At 42.3% G+C, this 22,330-nt stretch overlaps 1 protein-coding gene across 4 annotated transcripts in view; it reads left to right on the forward strand.

Annotated features, from left to right (window-relative positions):
* UNC13B (unc-13 homolog B) overlaps window positions 1-22,330 on the forward strand; it is a 207,168-nt gene that overhangs the window by 16,503 nt on the left and 168,335 nt on the right. For all 4 annotated transcript variants that reach the window (XM_015653377.3, XM_033520414.1, XM_015653378.3 and 1 more), the window contains exons 2-5: window positions 10,127-10,156; window positions 13,197-13,296; window positions 17,199-17,316; window positions 18,234-18,357. In XM_015653377.3, coding sequence (XP_015508863.1) covers window positions 10,127-10,156; window positions 13,197-13,296; window positions 17,199-17,316; window positions 18,234-18,357 — 372 coding nt within the window. The remainder of the gene's footprint in view (window positions 1-10,126; window positions 10,157-13,196; window positions 13,297-17,198; window positions 17,317-18,233; window positions 18,358-22,330) is intronic.

Here is a 22,330-nt window from a genome sequence, read left to right on the forward strand (position 1 = left end):
ATTTGTGGAGCAGCAACTCCTGTATCATCACGTCATGCTCTTTTCTGGGAACCACCTAGATGTTTGTATGGATACAGGCTAATGGGCTTGTTCTGCAGCCCTCACTCTCATAATATATTATCTCTCTTAGTACAAACTCCTGCCAAAGGTGTGGAAGGAGCCACTTGGTCTGCAGGGCAGAAGACATCTGCTTTGGGACCCAAGTGCAAGATGTTAGTGGTGTCAAAGTGTTTTTTGGGAACTCTAGCATCTAATTTGAGCAGTGAGACTGTCAGACTTAGTGAAGCAACTGATGTTTTGGGAGCAATGAATTACAAAAACTGACTGGCATCATCATGGTGCTGGTAGGGGGAGAGGCATTGACTAGAAGGCAAACATCTGTGGGAGAGCAAAAAGGGTCTCTGTGGCACCTGCTTGTGAAAATTCTTGTGTTACTTGGTTGTGGTTCTTCATGGAGAAATAGGATTGACGTTTCAGACCCTTTTCTCAATGAAGAAAACCATCTGAAGGTAGTTTGAATGCTCCACTGAGTCTCAGAGATCGGGCTTTTGGCTCAGGCCAGTGGCTGTTGAGGTAACTGCTATAGACCAAAGTGAAATTTCAGGTAGATATTAATATGTTTGTGGGAACATTATGAAGGAGCAAAGCACAGTTCTGAATAAGCATCTGGGGATGCTGATTCTTGCCTTGCTAGAATTAGCTTGTCAGTTTGCACTGAGATTATGATTGTTGCCTGTTAAGTTGAAAAGGTTGGGACAAGGTAAAGGGCTCTCTGCAGAGCAGCATGCAGGCTGGAGGCTCCTTGTACTCCAGCACTAGCTGTGGGGCTCTTGAGAGCTGGTGCAAACACTTTCTGCACGGCCTTTAAGGGTGATATTGAGATGCATTTTTGTAGAGGAAACATTTTTGTCTAAGCACTGGGTGGCTGTCATTTCAGTGAGTTCCAACGTGGACCAAATGATTGGCTTATGATTCTCGATTATTGTTGTAATTAACTGAAAGATGACTTGAACTCAGGGGTTTAATCTGTTTTGTGCTAGCTGGAGAAGTGTCCCAAGACTACCTGCATGCCAGCTGAGCTGGGGGACCATGCAAGCAGGAGAAGAGGGGTTAGATACACTCAGAGTCTGGAAGAGCATCTGCATTGATGGGAATTTCTGAAAGAGTGTTCTGATGTTGGGAATTCCACTCCTCAGTTGCCACCTTCTCCTCTCTCCTGTTCAGAGTTTTACCACACAAGCTGTCTGGACTTTTTCTAGTTCCAAGTAAATTTAATTTAAAATCTGGAGAATATTTAATGGTCTCTTGATGCTCTGGACTCACTGGCAGTGCAGATCTGTTTCAGAAGGTTGTAAAGTTCAAGACCTGTGTGTTCCAGTTTCTTTACTGCTTCCAGATTCTGATTCTAGCTTTCTTGGCTATATGGTTCATGAGTACTTCTCCTCCCTGCCCCCCTTCCTGGACAGAAAAAACAATAATGTCAAGCTTATTTCAGCTGCTCTTTATCTGAAATCAATTGAATGCTTCCTACTGCCTTTCAGGAAGCTTTTTCTTGGATCGGCTGTGAGTAAACTTCTTGCAGTTTCTATTGCAAAGCAGAAGTTCCACTAAGTGCTAATGTTTAATGTAATAAAGATTTGAGCTGTGGTTTACCAAATAGCTTATCAATGTTTTAAGCATTTTATTGTTACGATCTCCTGAGGCTTTTTTGGATAAAATGATCTGCATGTTTTAAAATGCTGGTTTTCACTTGAAGTACTGAATGGTCATGGTGTATTGTACATATTTTGGCAGTGTAGATCCTGTTGTGTGCTAGCTTTTTAATAAAATCAATGTATTTACTTAAAAGCTCAGAGATGAGGGGTACTTCTGGGTTTTGGGACCTGTTGTTTTGTGAATCTCCTCCCTCCCTTCCTCTCTGTGAACCCTGTCCTAGTTGCTCTACTTCAAATACTATTTTCAAGCTGACAAACAACAGCCTGACCTTGCATCCTGATACTATTTTCCTGAGAAATGCTGGTGTAAGAATTTGGAAGAGCAATCTGATGTCTGTATCAAGGAAGGAATCAGTTGCAGACCACTTTAGTTTTCCTTTTGCATTTAGTCCCATCACAGTTGCCTTCTACAAGTTGGATATGTAGTTTAAGTTCCATTTTTCCTGTTCTGCAGTTCCGTAGTAAAATTCAGTTTGTGTTTGAGACACGTTTCATTTTTCTGACCAAAACTGTTCGCAACTGCAGTCCCCGTATCTTCTGCAGCACTATTTTTATTATTTTTTTTTAAATTTCCGTAGTGTTTTCTTCACCTGTGAATTTCTGTTGGTGAAGTAGTTCAAGGAGTGTTCCAGACAGATGAGTTCTTCAGCTATGCACAAAGAAGAATACATGTGAAACCCTTCAATTCAGGAAGTTGAAAACCTGTGTGATATTAAGTCAGTGTGTCAAATCAGATCTGGTAACAGATTAACCTGTAAACAGGACCCAGATGTGTCTCTTAACTGTCTAAATCTGTTTTGTCATTGAAAGTGTTCAGAAGTCTACTTGCATTAACTGCCTAGTACATTAAACCAGTATAGAAAGTAAATCGTCACCCCTTTTGTTGCATGAAATACCTTTAAGAGAAGTAGAACCTTTTAAAAGAAGGCTTCTTTTGCTGATGAGGACTGACTTTTTTTATAAAATAACCCCCACAGCTAAACAGCTCTTGCCAAAAGATTTGCAAAGTTTATCTGCTCCTCCAGGTGTACTGTGAGAATGTGGGGAGTATGTGCAAATGCCAGAAAGGGTTTCCTACACAGTTTTTAAATTTGTTCTGTTTACATTATCTAGTAACTTTGATAGGGATGGAAGAAATGGAATGCCATGAAGCTATGATGCAAGCTTAGCTGTGCTATATACATTTACAAGGTTATCTGCAAAAGCTGAGTCGAATAGTGACAATATTTGCAGAAGGTATGAAATTACTTGCTTTATGAAGGGGATCAGACTGGATGGTTGAACAAAATAGCTGTATATATATCCTTAATTTTATAACTGGACCAGCACAGTGTATTAACTGTGGGTTTGCTCATGTTTGTGTAGATTTGCCGTTACATTGTCCTGCAAACTCTCCCAAGTTTATGTGCATGAAGTACTGGGAAGTAGTCCAGATATCCAGTCACTGTGCTGTGTTCCTCTGATGTTTATGGGTTATGGCAGTAATAGAGATTTAGACAAGACTGTAATATAGCTTTTTACCTATAAAAGCTAGATATTTTCTGCTTATGTTTCAATACTTTGCTCACCAAAATTCATGACATACAAGTGAAAATTCTGGCAAGAAACAAATGTTGGGGTTAAGTTTAGTAACCAGAAACAGGCAGCAGTATCCCCTTGGGACATAGCTGTGAGCCCCCAAGTTGTGGAGTGTCCGGACTACAGAAGGGAGCAAGTGGGTGCTGTCTTCAGCAGGTTGCGACTCTTGTGTGCATGCAAGGGCTGGATCTCAACAGATCAGAGTATTGACAGAGGAACAGGGGAACATCTAGTGAGGTTTGGCAGTGTGGGGGAGTCACTGGGATGTGTACATTATGTAGTGCTGAACCTTGAATGGGAATACTGAGTATGTGTCTCTTTAGCATAGAGATTTGGAAAACCCTGCAAGCAGTCACATGTCCCACCTGCTATCAGTCACTGTCCAGTGAGCAGGAAGGGTGGAGTGGTTGGTAGAAAGCTGATTGTTGGAAATTGTATTGTAAATCAAATAAACTTAGTAGCTTTGTGTGCCTCTGGACAGGGTAATGAATTTGCAGATCATCTGAGCAGGAAGATGCTAATTCATGTGAATTAGGAAGGATTCTAATTCATTTTCAGGACATCTGGCAATACAGAAATCTCTTGGGTAGATCAATTTGCTATCACAGACTACAGATTAAAAACTCTCTTTAGCCCACCCCCTTCCTGAGAAGAATCCTTGAGTCATGTGAGTAATGGATGGTTGGTGAAGGGAATGTGTCTTCCCTTTGTTTGCTGTGGTTCCCAAAGCCTTGGGAAGGGCAAGTCAATCTGTCCTGTGGGCATTCAGAGTGGTCAAATTGAAGAAAGCTCTTTGCTACATGATTGGAAAATACAGTATGTAAGTGCTTTGTGGTATATTGGGCTTTTTAATTTTTTTTTTATTTCTTCAAACTATTAAAAATTAATGAGCTTGTATCATGTCTATTCCATTTATTTTGGACTACTTATTAAAGCAGATCGATCCCTCAGTTCAGTTGAGGTAAACTTGGCTATCTGCGTTCCCCCCCAGTTGCCTCAATCAAAGAGGTAATGGATTTTTGAGGACTGTTTCAAGTACTACGTCAGAAAAATTCCGTCCTTAGAAGGAACCTTAGATCTTTGGGCACTGTTGAAAATCTACACTATTTTCCTGTTCTCTGCCGGTTACCAAGCAGAGTGGCATTTTGCAGTGGCTCTTCCTTCTGGCAGCAGAGCAGTTCTCTGATCAGCCCAGCCCTTCTTTCACATGAAGCAATAACAGAATGTTATCCCCTGTGTACTGTGAATTCAATCTCAGCTTTTAGGACTGTTGGTCCGTGAAGGTACCCACTGTGTTTTCATCACATCATTCTCAAAGAGAATGCTGAGGCATGGAGAACTCTCTTCCTGGTTGAGTGGAACAATGTTTATATGTAAACCAGTGGTTTGTTTTGCTTGGCAGAAAAACAAAGTATAAAGTAGTGAATGTAGCTCAGGTCCAGTGTCGCTGCAGACCCTGAGACTGCTGGAGCCTTGTATGCAGTAACCACCCCAGCTCTGCAGAGCTCTGCTAGGAGAACTTGGAGACCCTGCTCTGGGCACTGCAGTTGCAGCAGAAGCTGTTGGGGTACTGCTGAATGCTGGTGGGTCCCCTGGGACCTCATGTGCAATTATCCTTTCTCTGAGCTAGTTCAGGGAAATCTCTTCCTTCTGAACACAATTTAACTCTAAATGTATGAGGATGCAGTGGAGCCTTTCTTATTAGGCTTTTCTCAGGCCAGGAATATCAAGGTGGCTGTGTCACATTGAATCTTTGTAGCAGACTTGGAAAAACACTAAACTATCTTTTATCTAGCTTTTCCTTTCTTAGGAATTATGAAGGGAGGAGAAGAGCTTCATAGTGCAGTCAGTACTGCTTTCTGCTATGGCACTTGGAATTGCAGTTAATGGCATAACTGATGCTCCTGGGCTTTAATAGGGATTGTGTGAAACAAAATAGTGACTGATTTAAAATCACTGGTGAAATCACTTCATTGCCCCTGTTTCCTCCAGGCTGGAGCACCTTTTGGGTTCAAGTAGTGGGAAACAAAAGGTTTCCTCACCCTCAGGTGGAAGATGAGGGTGTGCAGAGACAGTGTAGTGTATGTTTTGATCTCCAGGGGAGGCAAACAGCCTGGGGAGTCTCCCTCCTTGGAGGTATTGAAGAACCCTTTGGACACAATCCTGTGCTCTGTGCTCTGGCCCTGCTTGAGCAGGGAGGTTGGACCAGATGACCCACTATGTTCCCTTCCAACCTGACCTATTCTGTGATTCAGTGAAAGGTCCTTGTGTGTCAGGGTGGGATCTCCAGGGACAGGGCAGTCCTTGTTAAAAGTGCCAGTCTTGAGCCATTTGCCAGCCTGTCATGTATTTTATCAGTGACTTCCAAGGAGTAGGAGGTGTTGAGTTTCTGCCTCTGTGATGAGGTACGTGTGCTATAACTCTTGGCGCAGGATTCAGGCAGCAAAATCGTTTCCAAAGACTGAGTTGTAGAAAATGAGGGGCACTGCCTAGCCATTGCATCCTTCACAGAGGGTTCCCCTTCCTCCTGCATGCCTGCTGGAGGGCACATGGGTGTGAATTTGGTGTGTTGACTTAGTCTTGGGTAGTATCAGCAACTTGCTGTGGTCTCTTACTTGTGTTGTTTAAGCAACCTTTGCACCTAGTGCTGCATGTTGCTGTACACTGAAGTCTGACCACCTGGAAAAGGTGAGAAAAGCAGAGTGAAATGGAAATATGTATTGATTCTGCTGTTCAGCTGGGGAAAGTTACTGTAGAAGTTAGAGTGCTCTTGAAAATGCATTAATGCTGCATTTGTGTTTCACAGGGACAAGGAAGCTATTTATCAAGTTGCTGATCAGGAAATGCATTTTGAAAGCTCTGCTTTCAGCACTGTATTTCTTTTTAAAAGTGGTAATTAAAACTGCGCCCTTCCATTCTTCTAATTTCTCCCACAGCCCCTCCATGGCACTTTATTGTCCCCTGCGAAGGGATGTAGGTTTTGTTCTAGTGTGGGGAGTGACCGGGTGATAAGTCATGTGCTGGATTTAGTTAGAATGTAATCTTTTGGCCATCTGCTCGGGCACTCCCTGTGCTGCATTCCTCTCACTTGCAAGCAAGTGTTAAAGGTGATCCGGGATGTACAGGTGTTCAGAACACCTGGGCTCCCTTTGACTGCATAAGACCATGTGCCTACATAGGAAGTTTGAAGAGAGTGTTTTCTGAGCCTTGAAGTAATTTGGCGTGCTTAATTTTAATTATCTCAGTGGTGTATGTAGCACCTGCTTAGAAAAACAAATAAAAAACATTTAGACTGTTTGAAAAAGATGTGGATAACAAGGCTTTCTTCTTAGAACTGAGTTTAAGAATAGTCTAGTGTGTACTCTGCTATTGTTTTTTCATCCTCCCACAGTGATGGGGGACATTTTTTTTCAATTTCTGGCTTGTGTTTTCCTTTTCTTGTGTTTGTCTTTAGAGTTTGTCTGACCCTCCAGTCCTTTGTTAGTGATGGCTGTAGAGCATCTGGGATCTTGCTGTGGCATTTAAAAAATCTTAGTTTAGTTTAGTTTCATGAGTTGCAGGCAAAACTTCCAAGTTTCTTTTTTGTGTCTTCATTAGAGTAATGCCAAAATGGTGAGAGATTCTCAGAGACAGGAAAAAAAATCTCTATGAATTTAATGTTTACATCAAGGTTTGTCTGCTTTCTAATAACTCTGTGGAATAGCTGTATCTCCAATATGCTCAAGTCTTTCTTGGAGATTAAATGAATATTTGTGTGCAGAGAGAGCAGGTGCATCTCTGTGCATCTCTTTAATGAAGTGCTTGCACAGGGCAGTGCAAAGCACTAGGTCTTGCCTTCCTTTCTAATTTTCTATAATTTTCATTCCTTCCTTGCTCATCCTGTGCAGTGGCATAGGATCAGCATAGTTCGATGTTTGCATCTGAATGGATGGACTTAGTGTGCTGTCCAGTTTGCTGAGAGCCATTTGAAACTGAACAGAATTTGACATCCCCAGCTGGTTTAAAAATGCTCATTCCCCAGAGACCAGGAGTACTGTGGGATAACAGAGTGAGTCAGGAAATACCTAATCTACACTGTTAACTTATATTATGTTTTTGCTTTATGGCAACGCAGGAGCAACTGTACCTGTAAAGCCTGGTCTTGCTGGGTGCTCTAGCGAATAGTTTTGTTTTGTGGTACAGGTTTTATATTATAAAAATTGGATTTTATATTGTAAAACTTAGATTTTATATTATAAAACCGTGCTGTTACACATGGCTTGATTTCAAAGTACTTAATGCTGCATCATGTAGCAATGGCTTCCCAGCCTTTGCTGTAACACTGAGTAAGTGATGCATCAAGTTTCTCTAGAGCTTCAGAACTCAACTTTGAATCCATCCTTAAGAGGCTGACGTAGAGGAGCTCTAACAAGAGAGAAGGACCAGGTGTAGATACAAAAGTTTTTTTAGTAGCGTTTCTTTGGAAAGCTGTGGTCCTTCTTGGCATAATGCATGGTGTTTGGTGCAGTGCATCTGATCTGCAGATTCCCTGGGCTGACAAACGGGCTGGGCCTTAGCCCAGCAGCCCTAGCAGCCCATTCCAGTTCTGAACTCAAAGAAATTCAAGCTCTTATGTGGGGAATCCTGCATCTCCCTGTCCTGGGAGATGATCTGGGAGCTGCACCTTTGCAATGCTTTCTGCACACCCCTAGGAAGTTCTTTCTTAATGGGCTAACAAAATAAAAACCTGTCGAAGTAACTTTTCTTGAGAACTTTTAGGACATGCTATGCAGGCTTACAGGTAGAGCAAAGGAATTACTGGTGAGATGAGACTCCCAGGTTTGTCATTCAGCTCTTAGTTATAAATTCCATTTCTGCAGCTAAAGGCACAATTTATTACATGCACTTTGCTAGAGTCATGGTGCTCATTCCTGGGAGTTGCTAAGGATTCCATTTTTGCCATGTGGGTCTGTAGCAGGCTTGTGATTGTTGTTTAGTCTGGCTGCTTCCCTTGATATCCCAGGGACAGCTCTTGCAGGAATCTCACACAGGTACCCCTCTCAGCTAATGAGGCAGTGGAGGGTTTGCTGCCTTTCATCAAAAGAACCTCTGAATATTTAGAGGCTGTGACCGCAGTGTACAAACAGCATCTGTCTCTTAGTTTGCCTGTTGCCACTGCAGAGGCTGTGTCTCTTCCCTGTGTTTGGGATCCAGTGGCCCACTCCAGCTGTTTTTATAGCAAATAGTACCACATTTCTACACTGGGGTTGCCTCTGCTTCCCAGCTAACAGTAGTTGAGCTTGTTAGAAACAGGGAGAGGCCAGCTGAAGCTTCCTGTCTGTCCCCTGCCTTCCTTTTTTTCCCCCGAGCACATGCACTTGTTTCTTTGTCTCCTGCCTCTTGCAAAGGACGGGAACGGGGAGATTCAGAGATAAGCTGGTGCCTGCCCACTCCAGGGCAGTATTTAATGGTATATCTGCTTTTGTGCGGTATGCAATGGAACCTAGAAAGAGGGTAGATTGTTCTGCATATTTTTCAGTGGTTAAACAAATTGATTTGGAGATTTAAAGGCATGTGTATCTTCAGTCAAAAATGCTGGCCCACACTATTGTATGTTTTGCTTGCGCCATTAGGTTCAGTGTCAGGAATACTTCAGGCCCTGAATCTGGGAGAAAATTACCCAATTTATTTTGGACCTAAAGGCTTGTGGCCTTGTCAGTCTAGGTGAAAGCTGCATCCTGCAATTAATAATGTACCTGGTGCGCATTTTCCTTTGTGTGAGCATCTACCTGGACTGTAAATGCTCGCAAAGGAGAATTTCTCAAGTAGCAAGACTGTTACCACACTCTGTTGCAGCTCTGAGTGTAATGATGTCAGGACTTCTTTTTTTTTTTTAATTGTTTTAATTTTTTAATGTTTTTTTTCAGAAATTTTATCTTGAAAGTTGGACACTGTGAGCCTCTATTAAGTATTGGCAGCTCTGTTTTCTGGACAAAACTTCACTGCACCAGCTTTTAAATATTTTTGCTCTCTGGAATATCTTGCTTCCTATCTTGTTAAATATGTTTTCTTCTTAGTGTTAGTTTTCCACTGGGAAAACTAGCTGGAGCCTAGAGATGTCTTCTCTTAGTGCTTACATGTAGCAATTCTAGTGAGGATATGAGCTTGCAAAAGGGAAATGTAAACAAAATCTCCCCTAGGTAGACATGGACCTTCTCCATCTGGTGAGATAAGAGCCAATACTGTTTTATGTTTTAACAATTCTATTTTTATATATAAATACTGTCCTGGAATTAAATTAAGAGAGTAGAGCTTGTAAAAATGACATTTGAGTTTACACTGCTGTTTGTTTGGCTTATTTAATTGACAATGTCACAGTATAGAGCTACTTGTGGAGCTGCAATTCAGGCTTGATTATTTTCAATTTGTAGTCTGTTATACAGTGTTAGGAGAATTTCTTTGTTTATAAAGAAATGTTTATTTATTGCAGAGTGTTTTGTAAGTAACTTTATAATTGAGGTGGTATGAAATGACATCTTGCTAAGCAGCAGTAACCTCTGGTTGCAAACGACTGGTGTTTCGATTGCTTTGCATTAGACATATCACATTGCTTTCCAAACATTAAGCCTGTGATTTTTTTTTTAAGTGCATCACTTACAGAGGTGCCATGGTCTATAAAGGAGTTTTTGTCTCCAGATCTGTTAACTCAGTGTGAATTTCCAGCTACCAGGACTGTGCAGGGGATGTTGTTCAGTTAATATGATGCACTGTGATGCTTTAACTCAAAGAAACTTCAGCAGGATAAGGTCACTGACAGTCTCTTATTTTGTTCTTTTCCTTTTTTCTCTTTACAGTAAAAAAAGCTAAACTCCATGGACCACCAGGTAAGTCATGCTCTACTGCTTGTTTGCAGCAATGGGGACCCCTGCTCTCTCACTGCTGTTTGTGCTGTTCCCTCCAGTTTTTGTTCACCTCATCTCAGTTTCTTCATGTTTTCCTTAGGAGTGACCTAATTTACCTTGAGAATCCCGGCAGTCTGAGTTAGTAGAAAACTTGAGGCTGTGACCTGGTGTCACAGTGGTAAGAAACCTCTGTCTACTCAACCTGTCAGGTTGATGACAGGTGATGAATGAGGAAATGTGTTCTTTACTGTCACCCTTCCCCACTCTCTGGGCCCTTCCATCTCATCCTGCCTCCATCCCTGCTCAGAACAGGATATGAAAACGTCCAATAAGCAGAACTGGTGTCTGCCTCTGTGGATTTAGTGCCTTCTCAATCCTGACTGGAGTTGCTGGATGGAACTGCAGAAGTGAATAATTCTCTTATGTGGCAGTCCGTGATGGCTGTGCTTGGAATGAAAACCCCATCTGCTAGGTTTTGTGTCTGTGTAATAAAACAAAAACAAACAGCTGGTGATACCCAGAATTTACAGTCTGGGCAACTTCTTTTCACTGTGGTTTGGAAGCTAGCAAGGAATCTCTTAGAAAGCAAATAGATTTATCATTTGAAATTTGATGTACAGTTTGCAAAAGAATAAGCACTTATATAAAATACTTAAAAATAAAAACTTCTGAAATAACATCTGTTCAAGTGTTTAGCTCTGAAACAGTTGCACAGCTGTATTCGTAATTTATTTGTTCAGCTTAATTCTTTGGATATAGCCATCCTCAGATTATGGCAGATTATGGCAGAAAACTTTGCAGGATTCATCTGATCTGTATTCCACAGCAGATCAAGATCTGTCTGTGCACCAACCTTTCCTTCCAGGGAAGGAAGACTTGAGTTCAAGGCTGGAAAGGAGACACTGTATGCTTTATCTCTTCCCTAAACAATAAGCCTGCTCACAAATGCAAAAGATTTGTCCTTTAGTCTAGGTTTAACTCGGGCAAGGTATCTGGCTTCTCTGACAAACTCAGTGTCCCAGAAGGATTCAGAGGGACCTAAAGAGTCGTCTAGTTCCATGCCATGGGCAGGGACAGCTCCCACTAGACCAGGTTGTCCAGTGCCTTAATCCAGCCTGGCCTCAAACACTACCAGGACTGGGCATCCACAACTTACTTGGGCAACCTGTGCTAATGTCTCAACACCTTCACTGTAAAGAATTTCTTTCTAATATCTAACTAAATTTCCTCCCTTTCAGTTTGTAATGATGATTCCCTATCCTTTCTATGGTCCCTGATGAAGAGTCCCTTTCTGGATTCCTTGTAGCTGCCTTCGGATATTGGAAGATTGCTGTGAGCTCTCCACACAACCTTCTCTTTGCCAGGCTGAACAGCCCCAACTTTCTAAGCCTGTCTTCATGGGGGTGGGGGGGTGCTCCACTCTTCTTACCAGCTTTGTTTCCTCCTCTGCACTTGCTCCAACACTTGTCTGTCTTGCTTATGTTGGAGATGCCAGACGTGTAAGCAGTAATCCAGGTGGGATGTCAGAAGAATAGAGGGGATAAATTGTGTTCCTCAACCTCCTGCTCATGCTCCTTTGGTTGCATCCCAGGATACTTTTTGGCTTTCTGGGCCGAGAGCACATGCTGCTGGCTTATGTTGAGTTACTCATCAACCAGCTTCATGAGGTTTGCACAGTCCCACCCCTCCAGCCTGTCCAGGTCCCTCTGGATGGCATCCATTCCCTCCAGAGCATTACTATGCCACACATCTTGGTGTCATCAGTGAACTTGCTGAGAGTGCCCTCAATCCTCCTGTCCCTGGCACTGCCAAATGTAATGGACAGTATCAGGCCCAGTTCTGACCCCTGGGGGACACCACTTGTCACTGGTCAACAGGTGGACAAGTCTTTGGGTGTAGCCAGCCAGCCAGTTACTTATCCACAGAGTGCTCCATCCATCAAATCCATGGCTCTCAGGTTTGAAGATGAGGATGTTGTGCAGGTCAGTGTCAAGTACCTTGCACAAATCCAGGCAGACAATGTCAGTTACTCTGCCCCATCCACTCGTGCTGTAGCTCTAGAAGGTCATCAAATCTGTCTTATTTCCCCTTTGTAAAGCCACATTGGCTGTTATATCTTTGTTTTCCATGTGAAATTTTGACAGTATTAAAATGGACTTGATTGATATCAAACACTGGGAATATATGCTGTTTGAAACTACTAGATAGGCCTGAGGTGATAACTCCCCATAAAAAGGAGTTTGTTCATTCTTGGATGCTGATATTCAAACTTGGAATGTGTCTGTGCTTTGCTGCTTTTGGTTTTATTAGCAAAGAGCAAAAACTAGGAAAAAAGTTCTTCCAGGATTTTTCTTCAGATTTGAAATAAAAAGCAAAACATCTAAACAGAGACTGTCTTGTGTAGATGTGAATATGATGTGGTTTTCCTAGATCAGGTTGGCTTCAGCACACTTAGCAATAAATCTGTATTTTTCTTCTGGCCCTGGCTGGCCTGTAAAGTTCTTTGCAGACTCATGGGTAGAAAGCTGAGTTGGGACTAGGAGAGCAGTTGGGTCAGAAGGGGAGATGATATGACCAACCCAACCTCCTGTTTGCATGTTTTGCAAGTTTGTTTTTCACACTGCTTCATGTTTATGATGGGTCCTGTGCCTTCAGGTTATCTGTTCTTCCTCTTGTCTGCGTTTCATACAGCATCATACTGTCTGTGTTCTTTAGGTTTTTACGCTGTTTGTCCCTGTCTCAATGCAAGTGAACAGTTGCGTGTTTTTGTTCATTTGTGTTTAGATTTTAAAAAAACCTATGATTGAAAATTTGTTGCAGGTGGAAAACATCTTGAACATTTGGCTTCTTAAACCGAGTGATATCTTCCCATATAAGCATTTCAACTTAGATGAATATTATATTTCCCTTATAGCATTTCAACCATGGATGTACTGTAGGAACTGGAAATGCTGCAGTGTTGCAGGTGATGTGATGAAAAAGGTATGATGATGGTGATAACATTTTGTGTCTCATTCCCCAGATAAATTCAATACGTATGTGACCCTGAAAGTGCAAAATGTGAAGAGCACGACGGTGGCTGTGCGAGGTGACCAGCCCTGCTGGGAACAGGATTTTATGTTGTAAGTATGGTGGTGCAAAGCATGAGGTGCTCGTAGTTGAGTCCTTCTGCAGCGCTGGTGTTCATACAGAGCTGCTAGTGTGTTTAGGATTTGAAGTGTTTGGGTAGGTAAAATGCACAAGTGTGGTGACAACTAAATAATTTCCTTTCCTGTTGTTGAAGGATGTGTGTAGTGGGATGTCTGCTGCTGCTATGGACTGGCAGTTGCCAGTCAGGTCTGTACTGAGAGGCCAAGTCTGAAGCTGAACTGGGAAGTTACTGCGTGGGTTGGGCCTGGATTGATGCTGTCCTTGTCCTGTGTGCACAGCTGTGCCTGTAACCTCGGGACACACACAAACACACCTACAACATAGCTTAGCCAAGGACTAAAGGCCCATAGCTGAGCTTAAATGGAGCTCCTGGGCGTGGGAAGAGAGTTGGGTGTCCATGGCTGGAGAGGCAGGTCTGGGCAATTAAGGGCTGTTGTTAGTGCACTGAGATCCTCTGAGATGTGATCCTGGTTACCTCAGTTGGGAACTGCTCCATGAGCAGCAGAACCAGTTCACACCAGCTTTTCCAGGGCTTCTGGTGCAGTTGGTGCTTGTGATTTGCTTTGGTTCTCGTAGACTTGACACGTAGCCAAAGATTTCCCAGTATCTTTTAGAATGGTGTTTTGTTTTTCGTTTTTTTTTTTTTCTGGTGGATGAATGATTTATTTATTATACTGCATCTGCTTCTGTTTCTGTAGCTTTCTAAGGAAAATTTAACTAAATTTACTAAATGGGAGGGAGTAATGTTGTGTTCATCTTATTGAGTCAAAGCTAGTGCTGCTGTTTGAGTGGGTTTGAGGTGTTTACATCGTGTCTGTAGTAAGAGACCTCCGTGGAATTTTGTGAATGTGTTCCCTAATCCAGCAGCAGTTTATTTCTCCTCAGTTGAAAGTGGGAGGTTGTTGCCTCAGGTTAAGGAAGTCACCTGGGTCAGTGCAGTATTTTCATCATAGCTGTACTGCCACCTCCCTTGTTTGGTGATACTCTGCTTCTGGAGCAGCGCAAGAAGTTTGTGCTTCTGCATGGACAGCCTGGAGCCTGTCCTTTGGCATCTGGTGAAACTCACACGCACCAGGAGCTGCAGAGCTGAGGAGACCAGTGCCAGTGTCTCCTCAGCTCTGCAGCTCCTGGTCAGACAGAGGCCATGGTTGTCACTATGTAAAACATTCTTGACTGGATAAGGCTGGGACAAGGAATTGAATCTATCCTCCAAGTCACATGCCCATACTCAAACTACTAACTCTGCTAGTGATTTGTGCTTATCCTGTGGGCAGGAGCTAGCTTTAACCACAGCCAGTTACAGAGGAGGCTTCTCAGTAGTGATTTAAGAAAGCGCTTGAATGTGTTGGATGAAGGCTCCTGTGACTGCTTCTCCTCCCTCCCCTCCAGCAGCTCCTGGAGCTGCACTCTGGTATCAGCTGGGAGCTTAGCTAGCATTCTATAAGGTCACTGAGACGCTCTGTAATTAGTTGCTAGGGAATATGGAAGCAGAATATTAGCTGAACTACCTTGCCATTATTCTTCCTGCTTTAGCCAGGCAACTCTACAGTAGTTCTGGTGTCTCCTCATAACAGAAATATTACATGTGGGAACGAATGTATTTTGCATGATCCTGTGTACAATAAGTTGTCCTAGGGGAAATAGTGCTGGTCTTCCAGTACTGCTGTTCTCTATTTTTTTCTGTATCTTTCTGGAGTTGGAAAAGGATTTTGAGCACAGCAGTTTTTTCCCAAGGGAAGGATGCTTTTATGTCTGCGCTGTGTTTACCTTTTTCATGAGGCATAGTAGAAGAACAGATCACAAGCAAAAAAAATACTTCCTGTCTATGTTTGTTGGTTTTGCTGCCAAACTCCTTGTGATACATAACCCTGCAGAATTTGGGGCTCTGGGGTTGTTTGAGATTTGGCTATTTACCAGACCAGTGAAGCACTTCAATTTATTCCTTGGGGATGTCTTCAGATTTTGAAAGAGCTTTAAAAGAATTGTGTATTTACTGTGTATTTGCAGGAAACACACCTCAAACAGTGAAAGTACCCACTGATGTTTATCAGAACACGGTGTTTAAATTTGTGTTGAAGTTGTGAGAAATGCCTTTATTTAAATCCTGTGTGTGTCTGGAGAGGGAGGAACACCAAATTTCAGTCTCAGCTCTTTTGTTCTTAGAAGCTGTTCTGCGTCTAACCAGAAGGTGGAGGAAGGGAGACACAAAGAAAATCAAAGCCACTGTACAGAAATACTTTTTATTTATTATTCTTACTGAGAATGGTGACCTGTCCTTCACAGATCTGTAGAGGAGCCCATTGGGTGTATCATGACCAGTGTCCTGCTCTGACAGTGTATGTTGGAGCAAAGTATGTGGTTTTACACTGTGGCTGAAAATAAGGGTATTTCTTCCTTCCCTTTCTGGCCTCCCACTGTTTCAGCCAGCAGTCAGCCAGTCATCATCAGCCTGCAATCAGATGAATATCAAGCAGGGTGAGGGCAGAGCAGTGCTGGTACAGCTGTTGGCCATCCTGACTAACCCTATGAGAACAGAGGATGATGGAGACTTGATTACAATATGCTAGCAGTAAATTCATAGAAGGCTGTTTAAGAGCTTGATTTTGAACTGTGGCAGACTGAGCCACTTAAGTATTGGACACTTCTAACGTCAGTTCCTGTGTCTCAAAAAAGATCAAAATCACTTGGATTTAAAACAGACATTTATATGCTTTACTGTACATGTGGGGTCTGTCTTGAACCTTGAAGATATGATGTTCTCTTTCAAGAACATCATCTCAGCTTTTGCAAGAAGGAGGCAAAGTTCAAGTGGATGCTTGGATTTGCAGCAGCATTTTTTTCTTTTTTTGGCCGTGATGGCAATCTATAGAAATAAGACAGAATTTTGCTTTTAAATTTCCTTGATTGCTGTAACATGGATGTATTTGGGCAGAGGGCAGCAGCACTGGCTGTCCAAGACACCTGCTTTTGGGAATTAACAGCTGCAAAAAAGAGAAACCCTGAGCTCAAAAAATTATGGGTTATGGCCTTCCTTCATGGTAAGTGTGAGACAGCTGTGGTATCAACAGTCAGCTCAGAATTCTTCTCTATTGTTTTTACCAATGTCTGCTGTGTATGTGTTAGGGTGTTCTGCAGTAGGTACATTATAAATCAGCATGCAGAAGTGAGGCATAAGTGCTATAAAACATTGAGAAGAAGCAAATTTGAGATGTGTTCTTTTGTTAATGGGAGAAAAGATGTTTGTGAAAACCTTCAGATCAGTACATTCAAGAACTTGCCACTCAGTGGCCATGTGGAGGTAGCTGGTGCTAGAGTGGAAGTGGTGCCACATAGCCATGAGCAATAGGTAGTGCTGCTGATGCAGCTGTGCTGGATTTGGGACTGTTACTTTTGGCTAGGAGTACCTTCACTCACAAGTAAGTATTGGCAAGTTTGCACATGCCAGAGTACACTTGTGTTGCTGTGCTGCCAAGGGAGACACTCACTTTGTTAGAAATGGGGTGCCTGATGACAAAGAACTTCTCACATCTGGGTTTTGACACCAAGTGTCAAAGTACACCAAGTGTACTTCCTCCTCCTGTGTACATAGCTGCAGAGATGAGTTCCTACTGGCAGTTCATGCATGACATAGTTCAGGGTTTTAGTTTGCACTCTTTGTGTAATTAGTATTAAACTGTGAATTACTAGAACCTGGTGTTCCCTGTATGAGCTGCCTCGGCCGCACACTTCCAGGAGCTCTCTGTAGCTTGACACAACTCTGTGTCAATAGTGAAATAGTTCACTGGTATGATCATGGTGTTAATGCAGAACATAAAACAAAATTTGATTGTATCCTGCTTTTTTCTCATCTGTGCTGCATTTCTTTTTCTTGCAGTGAGATCAGTCGGCTGGACCTGGGCCTAATTGTGGAAGTATGGAACAAAGGACTGATATGGGACACCCTGGTTGGGACTGTGTGGATTGCTCTGAAGGCCATTCACCAATCTGATGAGGTTAAACTGACAGAGAACCTTTATTTGCTCTAGTGTTCATAATTAATGTATTACAGATCTGGCCTGGTGCAGCCCAGACTAAGCTTCTCAGTAAAACTTCCACTTGCGAAGTCTGGGAGGCTGAGTGAGCAGAGAGTCTCTCATCACATTGGTTTTGATTTTGTAGTGAGATCACAACTGAGTTTAGAAATGGCTCTTTGGTCTCATTTCGCTTGTGTGGACTCAAGAACTAGGGCCTAATCTGCTAAGAAACGCAGACAAATGTTTGAAGTCTTAAGGACTAACTGCTTAGTCTGATGGTCAGATTGTTATGATTTACTTCTAAAGACCTCTGTTTTGTCCAGCTGACAAGATAGACCCAGAGTACAACTGCAGTGTTTTATTAGGGCATCTGTTTTTAGTGTTAGATGTACATTTTGCTAATATATATGGACAGAAGTAGGAAGTCAGATGTGCCTATGTCTGTAACTGCCCTAACTACTGAGCTTGGCAGCTTTTGCACCTAAGCATTTTTAGCTCAAATTTTAGGGCATTTACTTAGAAGATTATTGGGTTGGAGCAAGGAGAAATAGATTATATTTTCCATAAAAAGAAAAGAGTGGGGATGCCCTGCAGTGTGGCCATGTCTGGCTAGTACTCAGTTTCTCTCATTGTCCAGTCACTCCTCAGTCCTGCCTCTGAGGGTTTACTTCTGCATCTCCACTGAGAAGGCAGCATTTCTTTTTGCTGCTTGCCTTGATAGATGCCTCTGGGATTTTGAAGAAAAAAGCAGTGCATGCTGAATTGGTGTCATTTGATGTCAACCCCATGGATAATGCCCTAAAGCTCTTTTTGGACTGTTTTAGCAAAATGTGAGAGTTGGTGCATAAAGTTCTTCAGACTTCAATATTTGTTCACTTAAGACATCTGATTCACAGGAAGGTCCTGGGGAGTGGTCTACGCTGGAGGCAGAAGTTGTAATGAAACATGATGAAATATGTGGAACCAAAAACCCAACTCCTCATAAAATTTTGCTGGACACAAGATTTGAATTACCTTTTGGTGAGTGCATTTCCATAACTTACCCAGGGTGCTGACAGTGGAGAGAGAGTGGGAACAGCTTAAGATTTGTAATCAAGTTGTGTTTGTTCTCAGTTCAATGGAGGTCATATGACTGGTATTCATTTTTTGTTAGGCTTCTTTCTGACAAGGTCTGAATAAGTATGAAATATTTGAAAGTCCCTGAGTGCTGGAATATGTACACTAACAGTAGTTTTTCTAACAGTGTTTCAGGATTGTGTAGTCACGCATTTTTTTCCTGAGCAGGGAGAATTTGCTTCTTTGAACCTAGACAAATTTGGTTCTAGAAGAGGTTAAGTGTGTTGTTGGAGCTGTTCTGTGGTGAATGCATGTAGCCCTCTTAGATGTGTGCAGTTCAGTTAGTGAAACATTAATGCTTAGTGTGCTCCTGAACATTATCATTAGCAGAGTATATAAATAACTTAATGTTGTAAGAACTGCCTTTCTGGCAATTACTTTTGGTTGAAAAATACAGAATATGGAAAAGCAGCTAATTGGACCAAACTGATCTCAAGTAAAATTGCAATTTTAAAATTTTATTTTATTTAAGCAAACAAAAATAAACCCCAAACCAAAGAAACCCCCAAAGTAAGGCTGTAGCCAGAAGGCATCCTAGGCTTACATAACTTCTCTTTCCAGCTCTTGCCTGATGCTTCGGATCAAGAACATAAATTATGTTTTTGGGGTTTGTGCTATTTTTTTAATGCACTGAGCACTGAAGTGTTTCAAAGTGTTCTGCCATTGCAAGGCTCATCCCTCCCCCTCTCTCTGTTGCATCCTTTTTACTGCAAAGCTCTAGTCAGTGTGAGCAATTTGTATCATGCTCACAGTGAGTCTCATACTCTGCTTCCTGGTGCAGGGGAGGATGTAGGCTTGGCCCTGCAGCTGAACAGTCAGTACAAATTGTGTTTTGTGTTGTGAGTGCATAATCCCATGGATGGTTGTACTTCTGGGTGGGCACAGTATTCTGTAGATGCAGTGGCACTGCTCTTTAACTACAGGCCAGTGTGCAAAGGGGAAGAGTTACCTGACACCTCTGCTGTCCTGACAGCCGTCTGATTTTGGTCAGGAGCCATCTCTCTTAGCCATGGAAATATTCTGGTGTTCAACTGCTTCTGTCCATAGGAAGTTTATTAATGAAGTTACTTTTTATGCAAGAGGAGGAACAAGCCTGTTTCACCTCACCAAAAATTTTGGTTCTTTGGTAGAAGTGTTGAGGTTTCTGGGTGGGACAGAGCAAGCACACAGAGCTGAAGGCAAGGCTTGTACCCACTGCCTTCTCATCTGAATTAGTTCTGACATGGTTGTGAACTATCACTGCTTTAAAAGAAAATGAAGTTCTGATGTCTCCCTCTGTATTGAGAGTGTCCAAAAGAGAATTTGTTTTTTTCTGCTGTACATCTTATGGACTGCATTGCATTTTGAGGTACTTTTTTCAAGTCTAAGGAAACAGACTCCATGTAGACATGTTAGAACATCTGAATTTTAAAAATCAAAGTATTTCAGATAATAATGTGTTTTCTCCCTAGCACTAGACTCAGAGGAGTTTCTCTTTGTTTCTTCTGGTTTGATTTATACTATTCTAAATTTTTACATTTGGAGAAGTGGAATTTCATGCAGAGGAATAAATAAGTTAAAAGATTTTTTTTAATTCTTCTGTTTTTGACACAATGTAAAGCACTTAAAAGCATTTAAAGCACACCTCTTACTTATTTCTTTTCTTACTATGCCAAATACTGAAATAACAGGGGTTCTGCACCGTTGCGGTTTTTGTGCTAGGGTGTGAAAAGTTGTCTGCCTGTCCAGGGTTTCATAACGGCCAGGAAAAAATGCATGCATGAATTGGCTCTTCAAAGGCTGCTCTTCCCTAGAAGAGTGCTGCAATTTTTGCTTTGATCTCCATTTTCAGTCTGAGGTGGCATGGCAAGGTCAGAAGCAGGTTGAAAAGCAGGAGGCACTAAGGGTGCATCTTACTGCTCTGGAAAGTAGCATCTACCTATGTCACCTACTCCAGTGGTGCTTCCCCTCACACCATGACTGACTGTCTCCTGCCATCACCTTTGGGACAGAGAAGGACTCTGCACCATGGATTAGGCTCTCTCTCCTTTCCCAGGTACTGTGAGACTTGGAGGGGTGCATGGAGCTCACTCCTCTCCATCTCTCCCGATGGATTCACAGGTCAGTTTCCCTTCAGCTGGATGGCAGCAATATGGATTAACTCCCTACACATTAAGATTCTTTGTCATACGAGTTGGGAACTGCTGCTTTATCCCTACGCAGAGAAGTAAATGGATCACTGATGTGCTCTGGAAGTTATTAAGTCAGCAGCTGGGCCATAGAGGGAAGATTTTAGTAACAGCAGGTTTGGAGTAACATTTAGGAACATTGTGTACCATGTTTTGTTTCCCAGGTGAAGATCTCCTGGCTATTGAAAGTGCATGAGAACCTGAGTGGTGTGTGGGCTCATGCATAGATTGTGCTGTTTTCCAAGTTGGGTAAAACACTGCTGCTTGGAGTAGCAGCTTTAAAGAAACATCTGTTTGGCTGTGCTTTTTCTATCATTTCTGGCTCCTGTCTCCTTTAGTTTCACACAGGTGCAGTACCCCAGGTTATTCAATGTATTTAAAATATTTCATTGTATTTAGATGGAGCTTGAGAAGTTTTTAAGGATTTGTAAAGGAGAATAAATGAATTTGAAACCAGAAAAGCTGAAGTCCTTGATGTAATGATTGTGTATGCAAAGAGGTTTAGAAACTGGTTTGTTGTTTGCACTGTATTTATCCTGGATTAATTTGCTGTTTCTGATTCCACCTGATACATTCAAGATTCTTCCTTCCTGGTGTCTCTTCTTCTGGTACTCTGAAGACTGGCAGCTGCTAATGTTGAAATAAGTGCAAAATGTGCTGATGCTGAGAGTGGTAGTTTGTGATGAAGGCAACTTAGAGATTTTCTGATTATATATTTTTTTTTAAATTAAAGCTGTTCTCAAGTGTTTGCCAGGCTTGGAGTGTGGAAGCAGTTACCTCCTAACAAAGGCTGGTGGGAGTTTAATCTCTGCTTCTGGTGATAGAAGATAAGCTTTTTTGAGTTCATGCAGAAGTGAAACTTTGTCAATGGCCAGATCTGTAACAGGACAAAGGAACACTGATGGTGGCTTTCACATGTCCCCTGTGTGTCCCATTGTATGTTCCAGATGCAGCTGTTGCCTTGTGGTCAGTTAGTGTGACATCAACACATGCTGTACAGGGGAGGGCAGCTCTGTGGGCCCTCCTGTGTTGCACATCTCTGCAGTTCTGGGGACCAGGCTGTCATATGATGCTCTCTGCCAGCCCCATGTTATTGAATGTTCAGTCTCAGAAAAACAGGGACTGCAAATCCTCTACTACAAAAAATGTAACAAAGAGTGAGGATGGGAAATGTGAGGTGTTATATTAACCTGAAGGGTGAGAAGTGTTTTTGTGCTTGGTAGTCTATTAAAAATGGCAATAAACTGCCTTCTTCATGGCAAGAAGTGGTTGTTAGTCAGGACAGGTTGGAGCCACTTTGTTCTCTGATCGTATCTGTTCCCTCTTTGGAACAAGACAGACAAGGGAGGATACAGCTTTCCTTGGCTGGTTTGGAAAATTATCTGGTAGGGAGAAGGCGATCTTGCTATTATTGTTTTGATGCAGTGAGTGTGTGCTGGCACAGACTTTTCAGGATGCTGCTTTTCAAGTGTAAAAGTGTTCTGCATGATAGCAATTTTACTCTGTCCCCCTTTTTTAGAAGTGCAGTGACTGTGCAAATCCCTCTTAGGATGCAGTACTCAAAAATGCTTTTGGCTCCCAAACTATAGCAGTTTGGTTCTGTGCCAAGCAGTTTCTAGTTCATAATTGGAGTGAAGATGCTTTTAGTGTTCTCAGCACTCCCAGGATAGGAGCATGTTGATCTGCATCTAGCCATGAGGTGGGGTAAA

Source organism: Parus major, chromosome Z, assembly GCF_001522545.3.
Source record: "Parus major isolate Abel chromosome Z, Parus_major1.1, whole genome shotgun sequence".
In the NCBI taxonomy this organism is placed as follows: Eukaryota; Metazoa; Chordata; class Aves; order Passeriformes; family Paridae; genus Parus; species Parus major.